This window comes from Zonotrichia albicollis, unplaced genomic scaffold, assembly GCF_047830755.1.
Source record: "Zonotrichia albicollis isolate bZonAlb1 unplaced genomic scaffold, bZonAlb1.hap1 Scaffold_83, whole genome shotgun sequence".
Lineage (NCBI taxonomy): Eukaryota > Metazoa > Chordata > Aves > Passeriformes > Passerellidae > Zonotrichia > Zonotrichia albicollis.
The window spans coordinates 4,354,262-4,377,044 of NW_027428460.1; the positions used below are offsets into that span (position 1 = coordinate 4,354,262).

General features: G+C 37.4%; 2 protein-coding genes and 1 long non-coding RNA gene across 3 annotated transcripts in view; all 3 read left to right on the forward strand.

Annotated features, from left to right (window-relative positions):
* The window catches only part of LOC141728056 (unconventional myosin-VI-like), a 30,031-nt gene extending 19,671 nt beyond the window's left edge, over positions 1 to 10,360 (forward strand). The window contains exons 12-16 of the mRNA XM_074534359.1: positions 1,925 to 2,028; positions 3,266 to 3,397; positions 5,518 to 5,544; positions 7,692 to 7,910; positions 9,302 to 10,360. Of these exons, the coding sequence (XP_074390460.1) occupies positions 1,925 to 2,028; positions 3,266 to 3,397; positions 5,518 to 5,544; positions 7,692 to 7,910; positions 9,302 to 9,501 (682 nt within the window). The 3' untranslated portion in view covers positions 9,502 to 10,360. The remainder of the gene's footprint in view (positions 1 to 1,924; positions 2,029 to 3,265; positions 3,398 to 5,517; positions 5,545 to 7,691; positions 7,911 to 9,301) is intronic.
* Positions 1 to 22,783, forward strand: part of LOC141728045 (uncharacterized) — a 621,306-nt gene that overhangs the window by 515,303 nt on the left and 83,220 nt on the right. The window lies entirely within an intron of this gene.
* The window catches only part of LOC141728069 (uncharacterized), a 31,092-nt gene continuing 23,549 nt past the window's right edge, over positions 15,241 to 22,783 (forward strand). The window contains exon 1 of the long non-coding RNA XR_012578754.1: positions 15,241 to 15,404. This is a non-coding gene — a long non-coding RNA (uncharacterized LOC141728069). The remainder of the gene's footprint in view (positions 15,405 to 22,783) is intronic.

Below are 22,783 nucleotides of genomic sequence, written 5' to 3' on the forward strand. Positions count from 1 at the left end.
TGGAATGTCAAAGGTGATGCTCCTCTTGCTGCCAGACTGTTGTGCTTGAGGTCCTGTAGAAAACAAGCAAGTGGTCTTCAGAGTGCACAGTAGTACCCTAATAGAAAGACTAAGCCATTCAATTGGATTAGCATTCTTAAAGATTACTACAACCTAGTTCTGCTGTGCTAAATTAGGCAGCAAACTCTTAGAGTGGTGGGTAATGTTGCTAAATAAGGAAAATCCTTAGGATTTGTCAAATTAGGTTCAAAAAGGTTAGACACCAGGCAGTGCAAATTAATTATCAGGAATCCTTGATGTCCTACAGAATAGAACAAAATATTAAAGTATATATTTTGAAGAAGTTTGTCCAGTTATTTGTTTTACAGTCATGAGTAGTTCTAAGTCAATTTTTTACGTTTGACTTCTCAAACTCCAACTGGAAGCTGTGTGGACTCAGATTAGTAGTATGAGTAGACATTAAGCTGCTACTCCAACAGCAAGATTCTGTAGTTTTAATTATACTGAAGAGATGGTTCAGTTGTTATTAAGAGGAATGTTAGGTTTACTCAATGAAATTTAAATTGCATTTGTTATCACTGCTTTCAAAACTGCTGTATCTGCATAAAGAAAAAATTCAGGTTATAATAGTTTTTTATAACCTTCTAATTAAAAAAGGAAAATAAACATAAAACTTCACGGTACCACATGAGACCTTTATGGAAAAATAAATGTTAAAATAATATTCATTAGATTATACCTATTAATACTGTGCCTGTCCCACAAAGATATTACTGCACAAACAGACCTTACAATTAAAAAGCCTGTTTTTTCTTATTGCATCAAGAACTTTGCTACCTTGTTAAAGATTCTTTCTAGTTTCTTTTGAAGAAATTCCCTCAGATCCTGAAAGAATTCAATTTTTATTCTTAGTCATGAGCAGAGACTGGTAAAATCTCGTGTCTGCTCTTGAATTCCTTAGTGTTTAAAAGATGTGCTGATCATCACTGAACATTGCAGTGTTTTCAACTTATTTTATAAGCTGATAATCCACAGGAAGTTTGCTGTTCCTGAGGGAGAGTTCTTCCACTTATCCATACCACATTTCTTGGGGAAAAAAAGAAATTCAGGCTTATGTTTATATCTAATGTTCGTTTCATACATGGAAACATTGTACATTTTCCTAAAGATGATTGAGATTTTAGTAATAATTCCTCACTTGCATTCGCTGTTGACTCACTTTGACATTACCTACATGGTGAAGACCTTTTGCCTTTGGAAAATACTGAGTTTTGATGAGTCTTTTTTTACTGGTCAGCGTTTAGTCCGAGTGGTCTTTTTTACTTTGATGATAAATATCATCACTCTTGATGATCATGATGATCAATATCATCACTCCCAACTCAGAATAAATATTGCTGTTATTAGATGGCCAATATAGAATTAATTTGGTTTCTTCTCTCAAGTTAGGTTTTTGTCAGACAGAATATTTTCTTAAGGTTAGGAACAAGATCAATTTTAAATAGCAGAGGAAATGCCTTTTCTTCCTTCTCCTTGTTCTACTTCAGGAATATTTTTCCTTGTCTGTTTTTTGAATGGAACTAAAAATGTTCAGTCTTTGTTTTTTGCATCTTGGTTCTCACAAAGTAAAATGTACATCAATGTGGGATGAGATACTCAGAATATGTGTCTTTCTATACCTGAAAAATATCAATGACAATTCCTTTTAATCTTTAGGAGGCAAATCAGATTATGATATGATTTTGAGCATAAAATATATTTTCATTTTCTCTTGATAATTCAAACAACTTGAAAATACTATGGTATTTTGTCTGTGTGGTAATAAGTATGACGCATTATTGATCATGGGATCTCTTCCTCTTCTTAAAAAAAATCCTGTTTAATACTTGGAAAAAATACATATACATTTTAAAAATAATTGCAGGGGTCCTGCAGTGCAAGCTACAAAAGCTGCTGCTGGTACTAAGAAGCATGATCTCAGTAAGTGGAAATATGCAGAGCTTCGTGATACAATCAACACCTCCTGTGGTAAGTGTTTTTTTTTCTGAGAAAGAGTTCAAGTTGTAGTTATACGAAAAAGTGTTACTTTCTTCCTATAACAAAGATTAAAAGTTTACATGAGTTTGAGTGAATAACAAATTAATTTTAAAAATTCTCTTACCCCCAAAAGAACAATACACAAAGCTATTTCCATATTAAGGAAACAGAATCTCCTTTGTGATGTCTTTAAGGGATTATATATTTATGATAATAAACATCTTGGGCATAAAATACATGTTATAACTTCTTAATTAAGTTCACTCCATTTGATGTACTTCCACAGAGGGAATAGTAATTATTATGCTTTACCTAGAATTTGCATGTTCTAAGAATTTTTTTGCTATCAATTCTTGCTGTCACCAAATCATAAAGAAAGCAAAAATATGTTCTGTCGTAGATTATTATTCTTTAATTTTCAAAATGTGTAACTTCTTTTTGGAAGCTTACAGTGGGGCATTAATCACCTTGGCCTCAGTGCTGTGAAGATAGAAATAGATAAGAATTATTCGTCTTTTAGGTATTACTGTTTCTTCCTGCTTCTTATTGAAAGCAGTTGGTTAATTTGTGATTTAAGATCACTCAGAATTTCTTCCTGGATGTAGAAATTGGAAAGTAACTCATTCTCTTTTAGTGTTTTTACATATGCAAGACTGGAGCAATGTTTTCGGCTATGTAGATGGTGCAGTAATAAGTGGAGTTCTTTCCTCATGAAGCCAGCTTGGATACTCTGAGATAACTAATGAAAAAGCCTTGTCATCATTCAATTCTTAGCATAATGAACTTCAGAAAAATTAAAATACATACATGAAAAAAGAATACAAATATAAGCAGTCAAATTCATGGGTTTTTTTCAGTTGCAGAAATAATGTTCAGCAGTGCAATTAAATTTTTTTAAAATTTGTTTCTGTGCGGCTTGTATTGTGATACTGTCAACAGAAATATTTGTAGCATTTTGCTGCTCCAAATGTCCCAGTACAACAGCTACTTTGGGGACTGCCTTTACTCTAAAGCAGAAAAGGATTCATCAAACTCTGAGGGACTTTTTGGGTCATAAAACACAGGCGCTGTGCTGCAGAGAGTGAGGGGTTTTTACATTCCATGTTATCATATTAGTGTCACAGCTTGATCTCCAATCATATACCTTATCAATATAGAAAAACATTTAATAAATATTTTTCTGACTTTTCTCACTCATGCCTTCCCCTTCTCCTTTTTTTTGGGATAGATATTGAACTCTTGGCAGCTTGCAGAGAAGAGTTCCACCGAAGGCTAAAGGTGTATCATGCTTGGAAATCCAAGAATAAGAAACGCAATGCAGAAACAGAACAGCGTGCTCCCAAATCAGTCACAGACTATGGTGAGGAGAGATAATTTTGTGTTTATAGTAATTTTGGTGATAATATTCTAAAAAGAACATTTCTGGAATGTATTCTGGGTTTGCTAGGTTGAAGAAACTTGGAGTTTTTTAGGAGTGTTTTATGTTGATTTAAGGTAAATATTTTGGAAAGATTGAAACTGGCAAATTCTTCACAGAAATTAAAACACTTTTGGTAGACTCAGCTTCTTATGCTTCTTAAAACCTTTTCTCACATCCAGCTGACATCTGTTAAAAAGATTTCTTGATCTACTGGTGCAGGTGCTGGCATTTTTGTTAAATGTTCATTGCTGTGCTACTTTAATATTTCATAATATTGACATAGACATGTAGACATAGATGTAGATACTTTTAAAAGGTGCTACTAATTATGTCGTTTACATCACTGCTTACATACATCATGTTACATCCTCCTTTATAAAATCTGAGTGTTGATGCTGTAATTCTGGCTCATGGGGTGACAAATTTTGTGTAGACCGTGTTTTCTATTTAGACCCCTCATTCTACTGATTTCACAGGCTGGTGTTTATTGACAAAGCCACACACTAATCAGAGTAAGTTTCTCTTGCATTCATCAAGGAAGTGTGGGAGTTTCATACTGCCAGACCTGGAAATTCTGTACCTGGTTTCTGGAGTGGTATTTACAGAGTGGACTGTTACTCGTTTCCCAATGTTCCACCTCAAAAGTCCGGTGATCATCTGTATAAAAGGAATCTAAGAAATTTATAGGATCACAGTAAATGCATGGAACAATTTAGTCAGATCATTCCTTTTGTCTTTTTGTTCCATTATATTTGATATTTGTGTTCCTGTCACACAGTTCATGGGAGAGACAAAGAAAAGGGAAGATAGGGAGAAAGTGCTCTCCCCAAAGTCACATGAGCCTGAGATTAAGGCATTGTTGTAGGACATGGAGAATAAGCATCCCAGGGAATCCAGGTGCCCTAGGTAATCTCAGTCCATGTACAAAGGCACCTCCTTCCCCTTGATTCATTTACTTGAGTTATTAATTACTTGAGCATTACCTGAGTTTGAGGTTCTCAGGGAATTTTAGTATGGATATGTGGCAGGCAAAATCTGGACCCCTGGAGAAGATATTATCAAATAATGGGTCCTTGTGTCTGAAATGTGGTTTTAGCTGCTTAAGAAAGCTTGTGACTGAAATGGCAGGAAAAGGCATTTGAAGCACTTCTGCCAAGTGGTAAATTGCTTTGAACGTTCTCTCTGGAGCTAAATGGGTAAAATATTCATACACAGTGTTGCTGATGGGAAGTATCAAAGAGCAGATGATCTTTGGATTTTTGCACAAAAAGCTGAGAATATTCATATTGTTATCACTTTTGAGATATTTGCTGCATTTTTTTCAGTGTTTTTCATTGTATTTTTTTAACTTCATTGAAATATGGCATAATAAGAGAATAAGAGAACCTTGCAGTTCAGAAGAAATTGATAGTGACCTTTAGAGACTCTCAATGCCAGTATAATTCTTTGCATTGCAAATAATTATACCACATGGGCATTTCACATACATATGTACTGTAGTCATCTGAGAAGGTAGTAAGAAGAAATTCTGATTTCTTAGGTGTTTAAGCTAAAAGTCTTTCCCGTGTCAGTGGATGTGGGCTTCAAGTGATGTAGTTTTTTCTTTACTTCTTTTCATTGATTTAATGTAGTTTTACAGTATCCTTTAATGTAATTTTATAAGTATCCTTTATTTAAATTCATGCATTCAGTATAGAAGCTAAGCACAGGTTTGTGTATTATTACTGATATTGACAGAGCTCTGGAAGTTTTTTTTTCTAGCAGAAATGTCAAAAAAATAAAGTACTACATTAATTAAATAGCAGATTTGTCAGAGCAATTTACCACTGAAGCTTTGTAACAGGAATTGCAAATTATTAAGGTGATTTTGAGGTTAAATCTTGATGAAAATAGAAGTAGAAAAAGAGTAGAAACACTTAGAATCTGCATTTGTGTTGTAGCTAGAATTCCTATTTGTTTGTTATCAGCATTGGTGAAAAATGTTGATGTTGTAATAAAGCCATAACTTATAAGGAATCAGCACTTTCATTTTTTGTTCAACATGTAATATTTGTTCACAGATTTTGCACCATTTTTGAGCAACTCAAGTAAGTGAGGAGACAGTTGTTTAAGCTAACTTTGAAGAATAGGAACACTTGAGAGCTCCATACTAACATTGATTAATCCAGTGTTTTGCTACACATGTATATAGAAGTTAATTGTAAAAAAAAAAAAAAAAGATAATTTGACAATGTTATTAATCTGATGGTAATTATACATGACTCTAGTAATTCAAAAATGTACTTGTCTTCGTGAAAACCTACCCATTTGAGGAGTCATGGGAAGGGAGAGTGAAATAACCTTCTTATATAAATTATTGAAAGATATAATCTCCGATTTTTTACCACAACCACCAACACCCCAAAACCATTCTTGTTCTAGCCTTTTTTTTTTATTGTCTGCACATGGCTTTTTGTTGTAGCAAAACTCTGGAATCAACATAATGTAACAACTGTTTTCCTAGCACACAGACTAACATTCAGGTGATGGTTTCTTCTGAATAGACAGCCACAGTTCTATAGCACCAATAGAGGCTCCATTGGCTGCTTAGCATTTCCATTCTCTAGATTTGCCCTCTTCTCTAGATTTAGATATGCCTAGGGGTAGAAATGAGCCTTAGCAATTACCATTGCAGTGCAAAAAGTATTCAACAATACTTAAGTACTGATCTGCTGGGATAAATGTTCAGACAATGCATAGAATTAAATTAGTTTTTTATATACTCTGTCTTCCTGTAAGGTGTGTGTTTTATCAGAGTTGATGTATAAAAGTAGCATTCATGTGTTAAAATCTGGGTGCTTTTTTTCTATGTTTGTTGTTAATGCACACATTAGAAAAAGGAGATTTGATGTGTATGACATATAGGGGTTTGTTAAAGTTCTGCTCTTCAGGTTTAGAAAAACTATTTTTGCTTGAATCTAGGCAAAAGAAATTTCAAGGTGTAGTTGCTAGTCTGTATTAGTTCTGTTCATGACTGTAAAAATAAGTTATTAAAAGTAATTGTAATTTTTCATATTAATAAATGTTAGCTCAGAAATTCTCTTTGTTGCTCAATACACAAGGAAAAAAATTGAATTCACTTTTAATTACTCCTTTTATGCTGAAACATATAAAAAGTTAATCCTGATTTTCTTCTGTAGAGATGGTAAAGGTTCTTAAGCAGGGTATCTGTAACAGTGGTGTAAACCACTAAAACAAGATCAGTAACAAACTTTTGCAGGGGCAGTTATTAAAGGAAAGAATGTTGCTTTTAAGAGCATTTACTATTTAAAATCGATTATGATAGTGTATATGTAAGATTAAGAAGGTTGATCATTTGATGAATTAACATAGAGAGTATCTGCTTTTATTTGAAAGTGAGTTTCTCTCTAGAGTCTGAAATATGGGGAACTCAAAAAGTCCAAAAATGCATGTGGAAAATATTTACCAAAAATATATATGAAACTTGAACAAATTTCATGTAACTTTCTCCTTTAGAAGTTTAGTCAGCTGATCTTAATGGTCGGAAATTAAAAATTCCTTGAAAAAAGAAAGCAGCCAGAAGTTACTTCTAATGCCAGATTTTGACTTATAGAAATCTAAGCAGAAAATTGTTTGGTGGCAGCTTTGTAATAAGCAGTATTTATTGTCAACATTTCTATTAACAAATTAGTAATTTCTAACAGTATTATACATCCTTTTGTGTCGACTGTCAAACATCAAGTGATGCTTTTGTATGTTTGCAACTGAAAATGCTTCTGTGCGCTGTGATCTTTTTTTACAAAAAAATGGACTGAACTAAAGCAATTACTGATAAATGTTTCTGGTTGGTAAGAAATTTTACATGGCAAGTTTTACCTTAAATATTGATTAAAAGCAGAATATGTTATTTTATTTACTTAGTTTTGTTTAAATTTGCCATTGGGCAACATGTACAGGAGTTAACATGAGCCATTTCTGACCAGTGTTTTAGCTGTTGCAATTAACAGAATGCACATTATATGAGATGGAAATACTTTCTAGGTTTGCTGAGACTTCAGATGACCTTGAGAGATAATCTCTTGGGTTTTGGGGGAGGGTTTGTTTTCTTGTTTGTTTTGTTTGTTTGTTTGTTTGTTTGTTTTTTAATGTGCTGATTAATAAAGGAAGTAATATGGCTTTCTTGTTTTCTAATTGCTTTGTTCACTTATTTTTGGGGGGATGTTTTGAATGATAGCACAACAGAACCCCGCAGCCCAGCTCCCGGGCAGACAACAAGAGATTGAAATAAACAGGCAGCAGCGCTACTTCCGCATTCCCTTCATCCGCCCCGCGGACCAGTACAAGGACCCCCAGAACAAGAAGAAGGGCTGGTGGTACGCACACTTCGATGGGCCCTGGATTGCTCGGCAAATGGAGCTTCACCCTGACAAGGCACCCATTCTGCTTGTAGCAGGTTGGTGTTGAAACTTGGAGAAGGTTCAGAGTTGATAACAAACTTCAGAAAAAGAGGATGAAGTTCCAAGTTCCCCACCTTCCTTCCTCCCTGCCTTCCTTCCTCCCTGCCTTCCTTCCCTCCCTCCCTCCCTTTCTCTGTTCTTTCTTATCTGGGCAGAATTTGAGGATTTGGGACTGCTGCTGATGGTGGCCAAATGTTTCAGAATATCACTGGGACATGTAACTGGTCCGATGTTTTACTTCTACACGTACTTCAATTTGGGAAGCCATAGACAGTGGGAAATCAAATGGAAAGAGTTGTATTATTACAAACCCTCAGACTATTCATTGAACTGGAGACAGTGTGAAGATAAAACATCACAATTTATCTGGGAAAGGTCTACTCATTATTATACTGTTTTTAAGTTAGCTGTAAAGAATTACAAGCAGTTTGTATCAAAACAATTTGTGCATATGTTACATTGTCTGTCCATAGCATGAGGCTAATAGCAAGCTGATGCTTTTACCCTATTTATGCTACTTAGTATGGGAAAATAGCTTTTTAATCTTAAAAATTTAGAATAAATGTTGCAATGGATAGGTAGAGATTTATCTGGTAGTGAAATGTATCCTCCTTTTCTGGAGGGTAAGGAACAGGGGAGAAAACACTGGAGAAATGCTGCTTACGCTTCTGTGTTTTGAGATTTTGTATTTAACTTAGAGACTGAGGAAAGGCCATAGCCAATTTGTTTCACTACAGGATTATGCTTTACTGGCAACAAAAGTTTGTTTTCTGCAAATTATTTTAAGTAGAATTCCTTATACCAGCTGTTGCTGTTCAGTGCCAAAGCCCATAGCTAAAAGTAGCAGTGCTGTCGTTGAGTACCTGTTAAAAATAAGATTACAATTTAGTTTGTGAGCTACATATATAATTTCATTGGATTGCCTACGTTGGTCCCACTGTTGGTTTTGTGTGGTAGGCTGACAGATTAGCTACTTGATCCAAAGTCTGGAATTCTTAGTTGCTTTAACCATAAGTAAAGCAGTTCACTATAAAGTGGCCTGAAACTGAAGGTATATTGTCATCCTGTAATGGGTTTCAGAAGAATGTATCGAGATGATGATCTTTCGGCTTCTTCCCTTTATTCCTTTTTGCTTGCTGTTTAAGCACAGCTTTGTCAATTGCAGCATCTGATATTAGTTTATTCTCATACTGTTTTAGTGTTCTCTGTGTAACAAAAAACCAGGAAACTGAAAAATGCCTGTATCTGAGGACTTCCTCGTAAGCTCTGAAGTCTACCAGCAAACCAGATCTACAGAGAGGAAATGTAATTAACAAGGATCTAATTTTTATTGATGGGATCTTTCAATGATGTAAAATATGTTTTCTTTTTCCCTTTACCATTTCAGGTAAGGATGACATGGATATGTGTGAGCTTAACCTTGAAGAGACTGGCTTAACCCGAAAGCGAGGTGCTGAAATTTTACTGAGGCAGTTTGAAGAGATTTGGGAACGCTGTGGAGGCATCCAGTATCTGCAAAACGCAATTGCAAGCAGACAAGCTCGCCCCACCTACGCTACGGCGATGCTGCAGAACCTGTTGAAATAAGCGGGCAGGAGCGTTCGCGATGAGAACCTGGCCCGCGATACAAAGGGAAGAGTTCCTCTGTGCTACAGAGGGCCTAAACGTTCTGTAATCAGAGTAGAGATGTTTAATATAAAGTAAACAGATTTTATTAATCATGTGGTTTGTTAATTTGTACTTCATGATGTTTAATCTGTGTAGTGAACTTTACTAGGTATGAGGACCCTGAAGAAACTTCAGGCAGTGTAGTTTGCTGCATTTTGTTTTTATGTTGCATTTTCTTTAACAGTTTCTGTTATAACTCTTAATACTTTCAAGCAATCTGTCTGTACTTGGGTACATATTGCGAAGAACTGCACTGCAACCAGCTTTTTATAAGATTCCTTCTTTAAAACACTGAGTAGCTGGCTTCAAGTGGTGGCCTAGTAAAGAGAATATGCTATTTCTAATAACTGGAATTGTGAGGCCTTAGCTTTGACTTCTGTTATGGAGAAGTTGGAGTATACTTTTATATAATCTGAGACATTTTATGTCCTGATTTGCAAACTGGTTAGTGTCTGTATTTAATGATTTTTGTTTTTCCAGAACCTGATGGGAAATCCTCCTAAACTTGAGACCTATAAACCCCTATTAAATTCATTCTCTGTCTTGGTTTAAGAGAAACAGTTTTCTGTATGTTCCAAGAAAAGCATTCATATACGTCAAAATAGTATAATATTGGAGGTCCTCAAAGAATGTACTGCTCTTTAGGGCTTATACCACTTTTCTTGTAGATTTTTTTTCTCTCTTTTTAGTACAAATCTGCTTTGGACTTTATTTTTCTGATGACATTTCTATTAGCGATTCTTGGACAGTTTGTTTAGCCAGGTAGTGTAATTGCAACATATTACGCAAAATTGTCCAACCTTTGTATCTGAAGGTATATAAGATTAAAGATAGCACTAAGGGAAATATGTTCAGCTTTTTGCTGGCAGTATAACTGAACTGAGTATTGAGGCCTGAGCCTCAGAAATCCTCTTTATTTTAACTGTAACAAGATATACAAGGTCTGTAACTTTTGTTAGACTGTATAAAAAATTGGTCCAACAACATAATGCATCTTAATAATATGTGCTGATGGAATAGATACAATTTTTAGTGTACTGAAATATCATAGTGACTTGGATGCTGAGCTATATATTAATCTCCTCTATCAAGTTTCATAGCTTGTAGCAGTTCCCTTGTGAAACTGTTTGTTTGGGGAGTTTTTGTGGGTGAGAATCATTAATTTCATGCAGTTTTAAGAAGCATCTCTTTCATTTAAGTGAATGTTGCTTTACCTTGCTAGCCATTATTTCAACAAATTAAACATGACCATTTATTATCTCTCTTAATAGAAATCCAAAATATAAGTAGCTTGATGTCCAATTCATAGCTTGATTTAAAAATGAATTTTTGCCCTTTTTAATTGACAGTTTGCTTACAGTATGAAATAATTTCCACACTCCTTACTGAGCATGAAACCTCCTGGAAACTTTCATTTTTAAAAGGCATAAATATACTGAATTTTCAAGAGGGGTGATTCTGTAGCACAGAGAAAGGGCCTTGCTGACCTTAGACTATGGTTGCGTGCCACAGTCTGCTTGTTGTTATAAACACACTCCTCATGGGAATAATGTGGAGATATTGAAGTGGTATTTAACTTTCTACACACCCACTGCATCAGGGAATCTCAGCTTCTGCTGCAGACCCACTCTACTTCCTGGTCATGTGATTGCAAATGAGAAAATTGTTTTCATTTTACCTAAATTCTTCACTGAAACAGTCATTTTTGGCTGGAAGAGGAAAGAAGGGCATCAGACTACTGGCTGGGAAGTTGTGTGCAAACCTGTACAGTGTTGCGTGAGTTTAAAGGTGCAGCTTATGAAATTTAGATTACTGGTTTAATGTGTTACTGCATTGGAACCAAAATGTGACAGCTTCCAGTCCCCAAACACTTAACACTGCAAGAAGCTGTGCTCACTCATGCGATCCAAGGAAGAAAAATCACTGACCTGACCTGTGTGTGTTTCTGTCAGGTTTAGCTGCTTGAACTAACACATTCCATCTCATTGTGTGTATCTTTAAAAATCGATGGATCTTATGAGACTGAATATTGTAAGCAAAGAACCTCAAATGCTTACATGTCTTAGGTATGTACACATATATGTGCTTAAATATTTTAGCATGTATGTGTGTAAATATACCTGCAGAGAACTTTAAATAAAATTTACTGCATGTTTCCACTCTCTTCATTTAGTTATGTCAGGATTTCCTTGATTGGCATTTGAAAGAAATTTTTTTCATCAGAATGGGTGTATGGAAATTTTTCTTTACTAAATGACTAACAAATATGAGCTATCATGAAAATAAAATGGACTTTGAAATAGTGGAAGAGGGTCTGGTGGCTGGACATCTTAAATGAGATGTTCCCACCTCCCAGCATTGCTCCAGAAGTGTGCCTGAGGGAAGCAGAGCATGCATTCCAGAAATCGGGGTATTCTACTTTGCACAGTAGCAGACTGCTTTTTTTTCCCCTTTTTTCACTCCACGCCAAAAGCAGCTTCTGCTTTTAGTTTTACTTATCCTTTTGTGAAACATAATTAATTTTCAGTTAGTTTCAGATTATTTTATTTTTTTTACATGTCTGGTAATATTTAACTGCCTACCAATTGTTTCCATGGTCCTTTGTAATGTGTCAGATAATTATAGTTGGTTGATTTGGAGAGGAAATATAAAAGGAGGAGAGAGGGTTGATATTTAGGACTGTAGTATGACCTGATGCCTATCTGATTTATAATTATAGAGAAAATTATAGAGGTTTTGAAAGCACATTGACTTGGTTCTCTGCATGTTTCATTAAAAAAAAAATTCTTCCTGCCTGTCAGTGAAGCTGTCCATTATAGCTGAGATCCACAAAACAAAGAACAGGAAGAGAAGCACAACACTAAGCTGCATTCCTGACTAGGTGACCCAGGAATATGCATTTTCTTGAGAATGTTATTCTGAAGATCCTAAGGTCATTCAATACTTGTCTTTTATCCACTGATAAGATTGTGTTTTTCTTTACCTAGTTGAATCCTCTGGGTTTTTCTTCAAATATCTTTATTTAAAGTATTTAAATGACCTCTTAATACTGTACTGAAAATTAAAAATAAAAAATAAACACATTCCATGTTGAAATCTTACTTGTATCTTCTTACTGTTTTGTCTTTGAAGAGTTGAAGTATAAGGGTTAATTAAGTTATGAGAAAGGCAAAAATATTCCTTTGCTGGTAATGTCTGCTGTTTTTCCATGTGATATTTTTGGTGCTTAAGCCTACTTTTTAAAGCTTTATTCTAGTAAAGATTTTATCTTTACTTTCTAACTACATACAGCAGGTATGATGTAGGCCATATAGGTCCCTGGGGAGCCTTGCTAAGGAATGGCACTGGGGGCTCCTTCATGCTCCCTGCAGGGACTGCAAGTTTTTCAAAGGACTTTGGGTTTGGCTTTTGCCTTGGAGTCTCTAAGAGGTTCGTGCAATAATAAAAAAAAAATCATGGCCTACAATTATCTGCTGTAATTAGTCCCTGGAGAGGCTTTGTCAGTAACAACACTCAGTGGGGCTCATTAATACTTTCACAGTATAGGAAAAGCCTCCTTTTTGTTCTTAAAATGCAGCTCTGGGGCAGCAAGAAATTAAGAAGGCAAAGTAGGGAAATTTCCAGTCATAGGTGATGAAAGGGTCATTGTATAGGATTTTCTTTTTCTGGAATGGCTTTACCAATTTAAAGTATTCTTTATTTAGAATTTATTCTTTAAAGCTCTCTAAAGAGATGGGAAGTATGGACAGTGTTATTGTGTCAACAGGAGCAGCAGGGCTTGGAGTCTGATGGGTTTATGGTTCTAGGGAGCTGGAAGGAAAATTTCTTGTTGCCTTTGGAGTTTGACAAAATTTATTCTATGCAATACTTGGCTACATATGTCTACAAAATTCCCTGGAATCTGTTCTCTAAGGGAGCTGAAGGGGAAGTGTGTGGTGTTTGTCTGCCCTGTCATCATTTTGTCTCTTCTATAAGGAAAGGATGTGATTTCTGATATCATGGTAATGAGCAGTGTGACTGGAAAGCAAATTTGGCTTCTGTATTTGATTGATGTCCTCTGCTCTTATTAAGGGATGGAGGTGATGTAGGACTGTGCTGGGATAGAATGGTGAAGGGCTTAACTGACAATCCTGCCCTTTCCAGAGATATTCCTGAGAGTTCTACCACTTTAACTGGCTGCTGGTCAAGAGGAGTCTGTGTTCCTGACAAAAGCTTTATAGGTTTTCTTTAATGTGTAGTTGGCTTATTGAAAGATGACATTTTATTTTTATTTTGTACTAACGTTATAGTTGAATAACTTACAAGTAACTTAAGGATTCTCTTGCCATCCCTAACAGCCCTGAGTTGGGAGTCTAATTTGGATTTTCTACACAGAGCAAAGTAAGATTTCCATTGCTGCACCATAGTAAAATAAATTAAATACTTCACTAAAACTGAGGTGTCCTGAAGTGGTGTCACCATCGTTGCTGCTGCTTCTCTGCTGGTGTTGGTGCTTCCAGCCTCAGTAAGGCTCTCTGGTCCTCTGCACAAACCCATGGAATTTATACCCAGCAGGGTTTTGCAGTCCAAATGGAGGAGTTCCCACTTGTTTATTCCTGTTCTTTAAGAAATAGAGTATTCAGGAACTAATAAGCAGGTGAGGTAAAGCTGAGAGTAATAAGCAGCAGTGTGCTTGAGAGATGTCCCCAGAGAGCCTTTGTACCTGGACAGGCTGTCCTTGGAAGTGGAAAACCTCCAGACAGATATCCCCTGTCCCAGGTGTATATGGAATTATGGCTCAGTCCCTCTCTGCCTTGTTCCTAAACTAAACCAGACTGCAGGAAGCATTATTTTATTACTATTTCTTTTGCTGTAAACCACAGTTAAGGCCTGGAAAGTGTGAAGAAAAATGTTTTTCCTGCAAGACTGTTACTGCTTAGTCTCAAAAGAAATGCACTCTAGTACTGAAATTCCTAATCCCCCCCTTTTTGGGATAGGGGTTCCTGCCTGGCCTTGTCCTGGGAGGTTCTCAGTGAGTCCACAGAAGGGTAATTGGTGAGCAAACATTACACTCAGCACTGTTTGCTTCTCCTGTCCCAGCCAGCTGCTGTAGGATGGCTGAGCCTGGAGGTGAGACACTGCTCACATCCAAGGGCTCAGATTATTGTGTGGGAACAGCAGAGACAAAAGATCCTGGTGCTTAGAGGTACGCTAAATATATTTTTTTATTAAATAAAAAAAAATCATTGCTGCCTTAAAAATAAGTGACTTTTGAGTTTAATATGGATTTTCATAAGTTCAGTTTTCAGTTCTTCAATGAGTACTTCCAATTATTTTACACATTTATTTATTCCTGCATAGTAAACATGCCAGCAAACCTGTGTTATAAATCCCCTAGTGAAATGTTAATTTGCTTCATTTTCCCTCTTCAGGTGCTGACTACAGTTTACATTTTGTCATTAATGCACTGAACAGGAGTTCCTGTAACTTTCTGAAACTCAGAAAGTTAAAACTCAGAATGTTAAAATTAAGCACCAACCCCAAATTGCCACTTGCTGCCTCTTTAGGATTCCTGCTTGTCCTCCCCAAATGTTGGAAGAAGCAACTGAATTTTTTTAGTAGCTTCTTGTGAATTTACTTGCTTTAATTGACATGCAATCACTTCACTTGAAAAGTGGAGACCTTGGATTACTGGTACATTGGGAAATCTGGAAGCTGTTCATTGTCCAAGATGCCATTTCCTGGAGCTGGCTGGATATCAGAGCTGTGATGCTGATGTAGCCAAAATAAGAGGGGCTGTGGAAGGAGCTGCCCACTGAGGAGGCTCTGTGATTCATTTCTGTGTGAGTTCAGAATCTTCCTGTGCTCAAACTGCTGAGCTTGGGAGTTCTCTGCTGTCATTTGTCTTTGTTTTAATGGGATTAAGTAATTATGTGTGCATTTTCTTTCAACTAACCAGCCTGATAAAAGCAGGCACAACTGAAGAGCCCATAAATTGTCAGCTCTTCTGTTCCAGCAGAAGCGCTTTGATGGCTCTGCAGATTTTATGTCTTGGTGCATATATTTAGCTGCCCTGCTGAGTGAGACTAGAGAGCAGTTTATGTAATCGATGAGCTGAGGGTCTCCCCTGGGGAACGTGCCTGGGGGAAAGTGGATCTCAGCTCCAGGGCAGTTCCAAAGAAGAAATCCCTGGCCCTTCCAAGCAGAAAGAGAAGCTGTTCTTCCAAACACTGGATTAACTTCATTGGAACTAATCATGTTTGGTATTGATATTTTGACTGTATCAGTCTTGGGTTCAAATTTTGGTGCTGCTCTGCAAAACCTCTGCCTGTGTCCTGCAGCTGTTAGGACTCAGTAGTTTTTTGTAAGTTTGACATCCATCTGATTTTTCAGGTAGGAACTGCTCACTGTATCGTGGCATCTGCAACCCTTTGTGTTTAATGAATTCATCAGGTGTTTGCTATGTGATATCATCAAACCACTTAATTCTTTTCAGAACTTCATTCTTTCTGCATGGCATGTTTATGCATTCAATTTTATCTTTACTATTAATTCAAATTAAGTCTTGGTTTGAGAGTTTATGTAATCACTTTAATGAAGTGGCTGTGCCTGCTCACTGCTTCTTGTTTATTTTAAATATTGGTCTGGGGAAGTAAAGGTTTTAATGTATTCCAAGTTATAACCAGCAGTAACTATGCAATAGTCCTCTATTAATTCACTTTTAAGAGCTCTGCATATAAGATGACTTTTACGCTATTGTGCTGTCTCATAATTTCCTGTGAGAACAGGCTGCTGGTAATTTGTTTTCTTGTTAGTCCATATGTGTCAGAGGCAAAATTTGTCATTCCTCTTCTGGCTTGAAGTTGTGCTGTCAGCAGATCCACTTCTTTTCTGGAGTTTCCCTATTACACTTAACAGTGCAGTTTCTGCATTTTTGGGCTTGTGGCCACTTAATCCCAGGTATCAATTTAAATTAACATGTTAGGATGAGGATTTACTGCATCCTAAAAATTACTTTTCTTGTCACTTATACAGTTTGTTAAAAGCTTTCTGTGGTTACTTTGCACATGTTAAGTGGTCTTGGTTTAAGAACAGTGACTTGTGATGGAAATCCACAACTCCCCAGTGCCTGTGGGGCCAGTAATCAGTCCAGCCCCCTTGTTTGCCTGTCTTACACATGGAACTGTTGGTGTCCTGGCTTCCTCCTGCAGTGGACAAGTTCTGTGGGAATGCTGAACTCTCAGATCCTTACACCCTCCTTTCCTGGCTGTTTGCAGAGGTTTGCAAACCACACCAGTGGCTGCTCTTGCTTTGGGATCTGGAGCTGCAGATCTGACTGGAACCAGGAACTGGGACCTGCCTCAGCCAAAGCTTTTGTGTTCAGCTTTCCCCCCCAGCCACCCGCTCTAAGCTGTGAAGTTATCCAGGATGTGTGTGCAGGATGTGGGATGGAGGAGGAGGAGGGAGCCCTGGTGTCAGTGCTGTGCTGAACAAGCAGGCAATGCAAATGTGAATGGAAGGGAAGGTTGGTTATTGCTCCACCTTGTCTCTGTGTTCTGGAAGCTGGGCAAATTGGGAAAAGGAGACAGAGCTGGTGTGGAGCTGTTTTAAACCAGCAGATACCCAGTTTCCCCTCCCCTTGCTCACACTACTCCCAGCTAAGTCTTTCTGCTAATCTTCATGTGATTAAGAATGTTGGATGGTGACACAAAGAACTCTACAAAGTAATGCTTAAGGATATCCCGCTGTGTGCATTTGATGCCACATCTGGGATGAGATTATAAATAAATAAATGAAAAGGAAAAAGAACAAAAGAAAATACAACCCTGAAATCCCATGAACTGTAACTTTTTAAAGCCTTTGAATATACAGTGCTTGAGGAAAATGGAAGAAGATATTTTGGACAAATATATTAGAAAAGAATACAGAATGCATTTGGAGTACAAAGACTCCCAGAGTTTTATTGGCTGTGGTTGTTGTCAGTGTTAACAAAACACAGTCAGCATGGCCCCAGTCTGTCACTGTGACATGTTGAGCATTTGCAGATGTAAATCCCCATCATATGTCAGAAACATGACATCTTGCAATCAAATAAAAACACACAGAAACTTGGGATTCACAGAACTTTCTGCCATGTACCATAACTCTGGCCATAGCTTCTGTTCAACATCACAGCTGCCCAGTGGATAAAGGGAATTTTCAAAACCATATGTGCTGTGAAAATGAGGCTGTTTATGTAATGATAGTTTATTTAATGGGAGCTTTGCAAAGAATTGACTGTGCTGTGCAGTGTCCAAGAGGGTGAGACATAAAGGAAGTGCCAGGCACAGCCATCATAACCTAAAATCCCATCATGAGACTTTTGTGGATGTGGATTGAGTTTTTCAGAGGTCAGTATTTCATTGCTGCCAAAAGAACCCATTTTGTACATCCCAGAAGGGGCAGAGCAGTGAGAATTGGTGATTGCCCAGCATTAATTGTTCCTCAGTACCAGTGTGATAGTTGGGTTTGTCACTCACCTGCTGGGGTGCATTGCATGGGTGGCATTAGGCCCTGGTGCTTATTCCCCTCAGGAGGCACCATTTGTTGTGACAGCAGGTATTTGTGTCACATGCCCTGCTTTGGGTGTGTGAGGGCTGTGTTGCACCCTGACCCTGGTGTGCAGGCACAGCAACGTGTTCAGCACGTGTGGCTGAGCTGAGCTGGTTGTAGCCGAGTTCCTCCTCTGCAGGGCTGGGGGCAGCTGCCAAATGGCTGCAAATCACCCCTAAATGCTGAGAGTCCCTGGGTTTCAGCTTTGAGGTTTTCATGGCTTTGAGGTTTGAAGAGCTGGAGGTGTGTGGGTTCTAACTGGATGCACATTTCCTTGGATTCCATGGATTTCCTACTCTGAACAGCAGTGCTTCTGTGAAGGACTGCCTGTGCTCCTGGCCCATCCATTAAGCTAGACCATCAACCACCCTTCTCTCTCCGAGTTACTAAATATTTTAACATTTCATCAATATTTATTAAATAAAAAACGACTAGCACTATGGAATCCAAATATAAAGGGGCTTTTTTGGCTGTTATCTGGAATAGAGTTGGGAAAAGATAAGTAGCCTTTACTGCCTCTTGGATTCCTTTCTGATTTAGCCTTGTAGGAAACGTGGTCATGCTTGGCTTTGTGTTGTTCTGGTTTAAAACTAAACCACCGGATTCTCTGATTTACATAGCAGAAATGATTTAGCTATTATTCTATTTACATTACTATTTCCCTGTGTATTTGTTAGGCAAATGAATTCCTTGTTAAATGGCTGGGAAGAGGATTTCGAAACACTGGGATTAGTTCCTTTCTTTTGGAAGAAATAGTTAACAAATAGGAAAATGCTCGTGGAGAGCCGAGTTTCTGGCAAGCCCCGGCGGTACAGAGTGTACTGAGCTGGAAATGTTGCCGAGTTAGCACAAACTGTCTGATATAAAAAGCACGTTTTTGTTATAAACACTGCCTGCTCAATAGAGTTGTTGGTCTTACAGAACAGCTTTAAACAGGGACTGTTGCTTTTGAGTAATATTAAATATTTGTCTTCTGGTGAATGTTTTCTTAGGAAAAATCACTGTAGATAGCAAACAAACCAATTCTTTTATTATCCAGTATAAGTGCATTTGAACTTCCTTGTTTTTATCTTGACTGTTTCACTTGAATTTATATGTTTTTGGAGAGGTTATTTTTCACTTGAAAAAGTTTTGGGTTATTTTTCTTCAAAAAAAAAAAGTATTTGTACAGGTGTCTTCAGATTTCAAAACAGGCTTTGTTCTTTCTGAGCTTTGTCTTGTTGTTTTTCTGGCTTTGTACTGACACTTTGTGGCTGTTTCTGTGGTGTTTCAAATGACAGGAGTCACAACAGCAATGGAAAATAGCAACTTAAATAAACATTTTCAGGAAGTATAAAGCAGGGTGAGTGTGGAAACCTTCCCCAGCTCAAAGTCTGTACAAATGTTTTCTACAGCTCTACCCTGGGAGTAGATTTATAGGAGGGAGATATGAGGCTTTTAGATTTATTTTCTGTGGCTTTTTTTCAGTAGTAAATGCTGTGAACAAGATGTCTCTAGACACTGTATTTTGTGAACAATCTGGTGGGTATTAACTTATAATAAGCATCAAACTTTCTTTTTACTGTACAGGGTGATTGCTGTATTCTCAATTCTAGGCTGTGTCACCATTCCTCACTTGATCCTGCAGTGTATAAATTACTTTTTCCCAGCTGTCTCTGTATATGCAATCAAGAGTGTGATGCCATCCTTTTTCTTTCTTTTCTTTGTTTTGTGTGGTAGTACACAGTAAGAACAGGATGGAAAAACAAGATGATTTTGGAGCCAAGTTCCTTTTTTTTTTTTTAGTTATGAGAGCTGGTTTAGAGTCAGAGATGATAATTTCTATCTGTGTGAAGATTTGTGGCTGTGTTGGAAGAAGAGCACAACACATTAATTGAACTTCTCTTTAACATTCCTCCCCAATATCCCATCCATCCCTGCCCTCTGGCAGTGGGAAGTGGCTCCCTGTGCCCTGGCCCTCCAGGCCCTTCTTTCATTTAGGACATTTCTGAGTGTCCACTTGGAAGAAACTTTGTGGAGGGTAAAAAAGCACTGAGGAGCAGCTTTGGGTTTAGATCATAACTGAGCAACGTGTTTATCCTCTCCTTAACAACAAGGCAAATCTAATTACTTAATGCTTAACCAACGAATCAAAGCAAACCTTAATCCATGCCTTTTCTTTTGTGCAAATTAAGTGGGCATGTCATTATTTAAATATCCCACAAGATTCTGGAAAATTTGATTAAATCTGCTAAGAAAACCTTGTGAAATGCAGGAGAGGTGAAGGAAGAATTACACTGCAATTGAGCATAAATAATTATTTTTATCAAATAGCATTGCTCAGTAATGATGTGTGTGATTATATTTCTTTTCTTCGTTGCTTGTTTTGTTGAGGTTTGTGTTTTTACTTCTGTAAGTGTCAGTCTCCTGCTGTCTGTTCGGGGGAGGTGCTGTGCAGTCAAATACTTTTTGAGTAAGGAAAAAAGGAACTTGTTTATTGCTGATAATCCAGCCAGACATCAAGGGAAGAAAATATCAAAGGGAAACTTATTAGTAGTCAGCCAATTTTGTTTGGAAATGAAAGATTTGGAAATTGCAGGCCAGTCTGAAAGGAAGCTGGAAAGCTGTTGTTCTCCCTGTAAAACATGGCCTTTTTCACTTGAAATGTGCATTTTGAGAGCCCCTGGCTGTTTGTCTTTGCACACTCGCCCTCTGTGGATTCCTGTGCCTTGCCACTGGGTAAATGATTAGCAATGGGAAAATGTTCACAAGAAATACTTTGGAATGTTAATTGTAAATCTAGTTATTTCCTTCTAAAATGAACCTGAAGCAAATTTCTAGTAACTGTTATTAGGAGGAAAGAGAGGTGGGAGTATAAAGTGGCTGAAACTTGGGGTAGTTGAAAGGGGATCTGGTGATTTGGGCAGAAAGGAGACTTTCCACTGCAATTTCTAAGACATTTTGAAGGATAATTGAAAGGGAGATTTTGTTTCAGAATACTCCATAGCTTTATTTTAACTGTGTTCCATGGAGTCACACAATCATTTAGGTTGAAAAAGACTTTTGAGATCAGGATATTTTGCAGCTTATAATGGAGCAGCTCATGGGATCAGGTTGTGAAGCTGATGCATTTCTCCTCAGAAATAGTTTTAATTAAACTGTTCGAATTTTAGATCAAAAAATTCATTTGGAAAACTGAAGGAAATGCAGTTTTGGCTTCCTGTGTTTGACTGGGGGATGTGTGGGCAGCTCTTGTGTCAATCAGTGCTCATTTAGTGTGGGAGTACAGGTGGGTCAGAACTCACCTCCTCTGACACCCAGTTAAAAACCCAACACACAGAAAGCTCACAACACTCTTATCCCCCCAACAGCTCACACCTGATTTGAAGTTTTCAGCTCCTCTCTTTTTAAATTTAATTTTAAAATTGAAATATCTTGGAATTTATTGGCCAGTGTAATATTATTTCAGCAGAAAAGTGCAAGAAAAGAGTCCCAAAAGAACTCAGGCAAACTTTAAAGTTAGCAACAAAACTGAAAAATAAAAACTTCAAGCAATGCTTGCTACAAATTCTCTTGTTTTGCTACTAGTAATTTAGAGACTCGTTTGCTGTTTTCTAAAATACAGGAGAAACTACACAAGTAAGGGCTTGGCAAAACAGAAGTTCTGCCAAAGCATAAACAGTTGTGTGTTTGTATCCCTGTGTGTCTGCAAAACTGGGAAGTCAGGATCATCCTTCCTGTTTCAAGTGGGATGTAAAACTCACCCTGAATTTTTAGTGAATATCTGGAACTCTGTGCGTGTTGAAGGTGGATGTAAGAAATGCTGATGATCACGGGGAGGAATAAAGTTGTTCTAAACTGGGTTAGAAATGACTCCTTCCCACCCCCTTTTGGTGTTTGATATAAAAAAAGAATCTGGTAGAAGATCTCTTTGCTCATTCTGCCCCAACAAACCACAAGAAGAGAAGCTGTTTTTAACTAGATGACATACTTAGTAGTTGCCTTGCCAAAAAAACTTTTTCCTTTCAAACTGGAAATAGTTTTTTGTTCTGAAATAATGATCTTTATTATCTGCATCACTTTTTTTTTTTTCCTCTGAAGCTGGTCCCTTCTTCGTGGAAGTTTATTTTTGTAAGGCTTTTCCAGATTTAGGAACTGCATTTGGTGACTCATAGGATTTTTTTTCCTTTGCTTTCTGCCAGGTAGGAGCAGCTGTGTACTTGGTAATTAGCTTACTCTGCCTTTGCTTAACCACTGTGCTCTCACTGTATTCTGGCTGAGGGGGAAAATGCTGCATTTTTCTCCTGTTTGTTTTTTGTGTTCAGTCTACAAAAGCCAGTTTCACCAAGCCCTTGAAACAGCCAGAATATTTAAACAGATCATTGAAGTAAAAGGAGGGCTGGAGAACTGCTGTAAATAATTCTTTTTTTTCCCCCCCCTCTGTGTTCACTTTCTCTGAACATGGTCATTCTGGACAGTATTGTAAGAGCACAGAGGCAACAAAAAGCAGATGGTTACTATAGTTTCAGTGAATGGAGCCAGTTTTACTTGGCTGAAGGTATTTTCTAATTTCTGTCCTCTTGCCTAACATTCATGAAAGGCCCTTCTGAGCGCACTGAAGTCCTGACTGTTTTCATATAACATTTGATCT